Consider the following 7,542-nt stretch of genomic DNA (forward strand, 5'->3'; position numbering starts at 1 on the left):
TTGATGACTTTAATAGGAAAGGTTGGGTGTATTTGCTGGAAGAAAAATCTCAGGCCTTTGCTAGTTTTAAGGAGTTTAAAGCTAAGATTGAGACTGAGACAAGATGGGTTATTAAGTGTCTGCAGACAGATAGAGGTGGTGAGTATTTGTCAAATGAGTTTAATAAATTTTGTAGAGAACAAGGGATCAAGAGACAGCTGACTACACGGTTCACTCCCCAACAGAATGGAATCGCTGAGCGTAGGAACCGAACGGTGATAGAGATGGTGATTACTTTGCTTGCTTCCAAAAACATGCCCAAAGTCTTTTGAGCAGAAGCAGCAGTTTGGAGCTTTTATGTTCTCAACAGAAGTCCTTCCAAGGCTTTGTTGGATAGAACTCCAGAAGAAACATGGAGTGGAAGCAAACCAACGGTTCAACACTTGCGTGTGTGGGGGTCTTTGGCTCATGTTCATGTGCCAAAGGAGAGAAGAACGAAGTTGGATGATAGAAGTCATGTATGTATCTTGACAGGTATGAGTGAGGAATCCAAGGCATATCGGTTGATAGATACCAAAACAATGAAGGTGGTAATCAGCAATGATGTAGTATTTGAAGAAAATAAAGCCTGGGATTGGAGTCAAGTGAAAGAAGAAGTTCATGATCAAGAAGATGTAACATGGGGCAACTACACTTTTGAAATTGAAGATGAAATACAACAATATGATGCTGAATATAATGATGTGTTTGATCATGAATCGTCAGTGGAAGATCATGTTGCAAGTAATCAAAGCTCTAGTAATGTAACCGTTAGAGAAGGGAGGCAAAGAAGGCCCCCTAGTTATTTGCAGGATTATATGACTAGAGATGACATGTCTTCGGATGATGAGTTGAACATGATGGAGGAAGTGGATTGTGATCCTATAAGGTTTGAGGAAGACGTTAAAAGTGATAAATAAAGAAAAGCGATGGACCTCGAAATAGAAGCTATTGAAAGGAACCAAACCTGGTCCTTGGTGGATTTGCCTATAGATGCTAAGTGCATAGGTGTCAAATGGGTGTACAAGAGAAAGTTGAACGAAAAGGGAGAAGTAGAAAAATATAAGGCAAAGACTTGTAGCGCGTGGTTATGGGCAAGAATTCGGTGTAGATTATTCAGAAGTGTATGATCCCCTTGCACGGATGGATACTATTCGTTTGATGATTGCTATTGCTGCCCAAAAAGGTTGGAATATTTGTCAAATGGACGTGAAATCTGCATTTTTGCATGGTACTTTAGGAGAAGATGTCTTCGTACAACAGCCCCAAGGTTATGTAGTCAAGAATAGCGAGCACAAGGTGTTCAAACTTGCAAAGGCGTTGAATGGTTTAAGACAAGCTCCCAGGGCTTGGTTTAATCGTATTGAAACTTATTTTCTCGATAATTGGTACAAGAAGCGCAAGTCTGAGCATACTTTGTTTATCAAGGAGGGTCAAGAAGGTAAAATGTTATTTGTTAATGCTTATGTGGATGATCTCATATTCACAGGCAATGATGAAAAGATGATGAATGGATTTAGAAGCTCAATGAAGAAGGAATTCGAAATGACGGATTTGGGAAAGATGAGGTATTTCTTAGGTATTGAAGTCAATCAGACAACAGCCGGCATATACATCTCTGAAAGAAGATATGCAATGGAGATATTGACACGATTTGATATGTTTGAGTGCAATGCTGTTACAAATCCTATTGTTCATGGTTGCAAACTTGAACAAGATGAAGGAGAGTTTGTAGATGCAAGTTTATTTGAGCAACTGGTGGGCTGTTTAATGTATATTACTACTACTAGGCCAGACATACAATTTGTTGTTAGTTTGATTAGTCGATTTACGTCTAAGCCTACTTAAGAACATTATTTAGCAGCAAAGAGAGTTTTGAGATATATTCAGGGCACTTTGGATTATGGTGTTTGGTATAAAAGAGGAGGAAAAGGTAAGATCAAGGTATTCACCGATAGTGATTTTGCGGGTGATCTCAATGATAGAAAGAGTACTTCAGGTAATGTAATTCTTTTGGATGGAGCTGCTGTTACTTGGTCGTCTAAGAAGCAAAGTATTGTGGCTTTATCTACCACTGAAGCGGAATACGTGGCTGCAGCCACTTGTGCTTGTCAGGTGATTTGGCTTCGTGGTATCTTAGAAGAGTTTGCTATGAAACTGGAAGGAAGAACTACAATAAGGTGTGACAATACCTCAGCTATCAAGTTGTCAAAGAATCCGGTGTTCCATGGAAGGTGCAAGCACATTGGGGTAAGGTTTCATTTCCATCGAGATTTGGTCAGTGAAGGAGTAATTGAATTGGAATATTGTGGAACGAATGACCAGATAGCAGACATTCTTACCAAGCCTTTGCATAGGGAAGTGTTATTGAGGTTAAGAGATCAGTTGGGTGTGTGTTCACTCAAGGGCAAACAAGACATGGATACCATGTCAGGTTTGAGGTAGAGTTTGTTGGAGTGAACATGCTTTGGACCGTTGGACATTTTCATTAATCTACTTTGAATAAAGTTGGCTGAGTTGGGTTTCAAGTTGTTAGTTTACCAAGTCTATTTGCTTTATTTTAGTTTCCAGTTGGTTTCCTTTTATGTCGCTTTGTTTGTTAGTTAGCGTTTGTTCTTTTATGTATTTATAGCCGGTTGGCTTTTAATGAGAATTAGGTAGTGTTTGTTATGGAGGAATGGAATGTGGAATGTAATAAGCCATTCCAAAGGAATGAAAAAACATGTTTGGTTACCATGCATGAATGGAATGGATCATTCCAAATGGAATGAAACTCCTTCCATTTTTAGGATTTTCATTCCTTTGGGTATGGGTGTTTTTTTTTCATTCCTTCAAGGAATGAAAAAGTCAAAAAGTCAACATCATTATTACTATTATAAAATTATATTATTATTATTATTTTCTAATTATAGTTATTATATTATCATTGTCGTTTTGTATATTATAATATAACTATTAATACATTATTAATATATTTTATTTTTAAATTAGATGAGTTAACATCTCACAACGCATATACAGTTTAACGATTTCGTTGCAGCACGAGGTCCTAAAAATACTTATTATGAATATTCATTTATTATTAATATTATTTATTTCTTTTTATTATTAATACTAATAAAAATATTAATAATGATAAAGTGATTAATCATTCCATTCTTACATGGTAACCAAACATGACAATGGAATGGTAACGATCCGTTTCATTCCTTTTCCCATTCCATTACCACGTCCATTCCATTCCCTCATCTATTTCATTACCCCGTACCAAACATACCCTTAAGCTTTTGAGTGATAAACTGATTACCATTAATAACCAATATATCAAGCTCCTTCTCATCTCCGTGTCTTTTCATTTACATTCTTAATTAAGGAAGTATTTTTATTTTAGTAAAGCAATGTGTTTATGCTTTCTTTACTTACTCTTTAGATGGAATTAATCAATCACTTAATCTATCATTGAGGTTTGATTGATTCGTTCTAGATGCAAGAGTCGTGGCACTGCACCAGATACTTGATTCTGATACAGAATCAATCAAAGGCCCTATGACGATTAGGAACTAACAAGTGGCGGTAATACTTATATTCGGTATTGTAATTAGTTTATCTCTTGCATAATCGATACTTGTGAACTAATTGGGATCAATGATTATGCATTTTTAAAGATTACAAGACCTCGTGAAGGTAACTTGATTACCTATCTTCCATATTTATGAAAAACATAAAGCTAGATTAATTAATATGGTATGGTTTACCCGAGCCTTAAACCGACCTACTTAAATAATACTAAGAATAGCAATCTTGTTATTGACCAATATGATAAGAACACTCTACGGAGAGATCAGGGTTTGAATCTGAGTCGCTACATTTCTAAACTAGTACAGCGCTAAGTACACTCGTTCGCGTCTCAGTGAGACTCAGTTTTGGTTCCCGACCTTGAACTAAGTGGTTGTTAATCTTATTAAGATTATCAAATTATTTTCCACATTTGGGGTTCTTATTCAAAATGGTTGGGAAACTCTTTTTAGAAGGATAACCGAGACGTACACTTTCAATTACACCGTTTTAAACAACGATAGTACACTAATTAATGAGTTAATGGTATTTTGTATTTCTTATAAAATAGGGATGCTTACCTACGTACGTTTAGAAATGTTAATTTATTTATTACTGATAGTCCTGGTTAATGAAAGTTTTCAAACTGAGAATATTTAATAATACTTCTCTACAGACTGCTATCTAAACAAATAGCATGACCTTTAGTTTATAATCCAAAAAATATCAATAATGTATCAATTCCTCACCTCACTGATTAGAATCCCTTATAATTCAATTGAATTTAGCTTGAAAGCATATACTTGTGTGTTTACACAACCGTTAAAGCTTAATAAGTGGTAGACCAACAAATTCATAATATGGGCAAGGGTAATAGTTTCTAATAAAAATAAAGCATCTCCATACTGTTTATTAGAGTTGGATAACAAAATATAAAATAATCACCATTAGCAAGTACTAATTAAATATATTTGCTTCTTTTCTTCTTTCTTATGTTGTTGTTGGAGCCGCTTTCAGCAATCTCCGTATCTTCCTGCATTTATACACATAAAAAATTAGGATATATGGGGAAAGAGCAGATGAGAACTAATTATATTTTTCCTAAGAACTCATGAAAAACACTTAAAACAAAATTACATAAATGATTCATAATAAATAAAAATTTTAACTGGTTTTTCATGGTTTCTCAAAATTCTCAGAATATTTAAAGTTCTCAAAGATAATCCTACCATATATATCTACGTTTAAAGAAAAGACATTTAGATCGAACCTTCTTAATCCACTTTTGTCCTTCATAATGATTATTATTATCATGGGGATGGGGAGATACGAGGCTCTCGACAAAACTAGCACGAGTGTGGTTCCCGTTGAAGGGCACAAGGGTACCATCATCAACATAATAATCAGTATCTTCATCCGGCCAGTAGTGTACAATATCATACTTTCTCTGACAATGATCATCAATATATAGTTCCCACTTGTTGTTTTTCATTACCCATTTCTTCTTAGTAGACGGAGGGAAATCAATTGTATATATGCATAGACATTCTTCTATAACCCCTAGTAGATGAGAGTAACTAAATTTAAATAGCAGATCAGCACCTGGTAGGCGGATTACTTTAAACTCCTCTGTAGATAAATCCAAAGAAATAATTACTGTCTTCTTATACTTCTTCTTCATGTACCAATGAAGCGCCCTACCACATAAGATGCCAGAGCAAGCAAATCTCCCCGTTATCCTATACTTTAGTTGTCCAATAACTTTCCAAATAGCTGATTTCAATGTTAACACATGAAAATTCGTCACTATGCTACCTGTCCGCTTTCTTCTCATGAACCCTACTATAACCTTGTAATCATCTGCAGATGAATCATAACCAAAACCCCAACATATTGTTTCTCTGTCTATAGAGATAGAGGGAATACGATGAGGTCGATAGGGTGGCGGCGGGAGTTTTCTATGTTCTCTAGTGGAAGGATTGGTTACCACTACCTCAAGAACATCAGGAGAAACACATAACAGGCCATCACAAGAACCAACAATATAAATGCAGTCCAACACATACAAAGATTCTTCATCGAAAGGTATTGGAAGACTTACCCATCTGTGTCCAAGTTCAGGGTTGTTTCGATCAATCATGTAAGCATGCTTCAAGTGAGCTTTAACAAACAAAAAACTGGATATAATAGATTGCCATGATTTACACACACTCTTGCATCGGATTAGATCTTTCGGACGCAATCGTAACAGTATCTTCTCAATCACATGATGAGGTACAAGCTCCGCCATTCGAATAAGCTACCTGTTAGAGAAAGTCAGAAACATGAGACTGGTATGGAAGCTACCTGTTGGAAAATAATATATATTTAACACAACATTATTTTACAAACACTACCTATCTAAAACCAACTAATAAGATCGATCCGATCATCTCACTAATTAATAACAGGTGCAGAATTACCCTTAAAAGAATATATATCTGTTTACTAATTATGCAGGTTAAAGTTGACGAATTGGAATTAAAAGATTCATTCGTTTAGATAATTACAATAAACGAAACAATCAAGTTTAATTTTCGTATGCACAGGAAGGGGGTTCAAAGCAAAAACAAAAACAAAAATACGTGCATACCTGATTGATTATCGATCAGCAGAACGTTTAGGGTTAGAAAACTCGGTCAGGGTTCATGAACCTGGGTTTAGGGTTGCACGTTTAAATATACATGAGTTAAAATTTAGCTGGGCCTGGCCTTATAGTTTATATCGTAAGAGGCCCAAAACATACGAAGCGTGTGAGACAATCTGAAGCGTTGATATGGACATAATTAACATTATTCTAATTACCGAAGAGTGGAAACGTACAAATTAAAAAGGCCATTGTCGTCAGTGAAATTGAAAACTTTGGTACGTTATTTTAGCGACTCTTCAATTCTCTAAAAACCCTAATCCTGTTGAAGAACAATCAGCAATCGATCTTGAAGAACAACTCATGGCTCATCCATGATGATAAACCTTAAGATCTTGTTCTGGATTTACAAATGGCTCATTCACGAAGATCAACCTTAGGATCTCGTTCTGGAATTACAACCAAACGGTTCATTACGTGATTTGTTTATTGTTCCATTACTGTCATTACGTGATTGTATATACTAGTTTTGTTTCATACGTGATTTTATACCTTACGTCATTCTAAGAAATAATGTCATTATTAAGCGATTGTATACAATAGTTTTGTTTCATTACGTGATTTTAAACCAGTTTTCTGTTACGTTATTCTAAAATATTCATGTCATTACGTGATTTGTATACACTAGTCTTGTTTTATTACGTGATTATATACAATACTCTTAAAAAATGTAAATTACGTGATACTAGTTGTAATATGTTATTATAAAAATGTGGGTCATTTTATCCGGTATTCTTGTTTCATTACTTGATTTTATACAATATTCTTGTATCATTACATGATTTACACACTGGTCTTACAAAACAAATTTTAAGGTGTTATGTGATTGCACACTAATACGTGATTATATAATATTACGTAATTACATAGTACAGACCGATTATTACGTAATTATGTAACATTACGTGATTATGTACCAATATTCATTACGTGATTTGTATACATTTTACAGGTACAAGCAATTATACCCTTCCATACCTATCCTTCGTACACTTCGTACGCTTGTGGCTTCTTGTATAGTAACCGGCACTATATATATGTGTGTGTGTGTATATATATAAGGAGAGATCAAATAAAAAAAATCATAAAAAGTCGGCTGAAACATGATTATTAAAATTTTTTTTACCATTTCTTTTATGGCAAATTGGATTTTACTGTTTGTTTGTTTTATGGACCATCGTTAAAAAAAACTAAGCGTCGTTAGTTTGATGCTGACGTGTCACGTCAATTGCAACATCAGTCTGATGCTGACGTGGTTGGCAGCTGCCACGCAATGAAGTTGT

At 35.0% G+C, this 7,542-nt stretch overlaps 1 protein-coding gene across 1 annotated transcript; it reads right to left on the minus strand.

Annotated features, from left to right (window-relative positions):
• Positions 1-4,534: 4,534 nt before the first annotated feature.
• Positions 4,535-5,863, minus strand: LOC143633081 (F-box protein CPR1-like). Its single transcript, XM_077101694.1, has 2 exons — positions 4,844-5,863; positions 4,535-4,606 (listed from the first exon to the last, which is right to left on the minus strand). Exons 1-2 carry the CDS (start codon positions 5,861-5,863, stop codon positions 4,535-4,537), a joined length of 1,092 nt encoding a protein of 363 aa, XP_076957809.1.
• Positions 5,864-7,542: the final 1,679 nt, after the last annotated feature.

Source organism: Bidens hawaiensis, unplaced genomic scaffold (genome assembly GCF_021521415.1).
Source record: "Bidens hawaiensis isolate Kalapana, Puna unplaced genomic scaffold, B.hawaiensis_p1.1 tig00000001_1, whole genome shotgun sequence".
Lineage (NCBI taxonomy): Eukaryota > Viridiplantae > Streptophyta > Magnoliopsida > Asterales > Asteraceae > Bidens > Bidens hawaiensis.

What these genes read in the sequence shown, in the direction of transcription:
- LOC143633081 (XM_077101694.1), bottom strand. Translation starts at nt 5,863, where the DNA reads ATGGCGGAGCTTGTACCTCATCATGTGATTGAGAAGATACTGTTACGA. An exon ending in GACAAAAGTGGATTAAGAAG is followed by an intron (nt 4,607 to 4,843) that starts GTTCGATCTAAA and finishes GTATAAATGCAG; the next exon opens with GAAGATACGGAGATTGCTGA.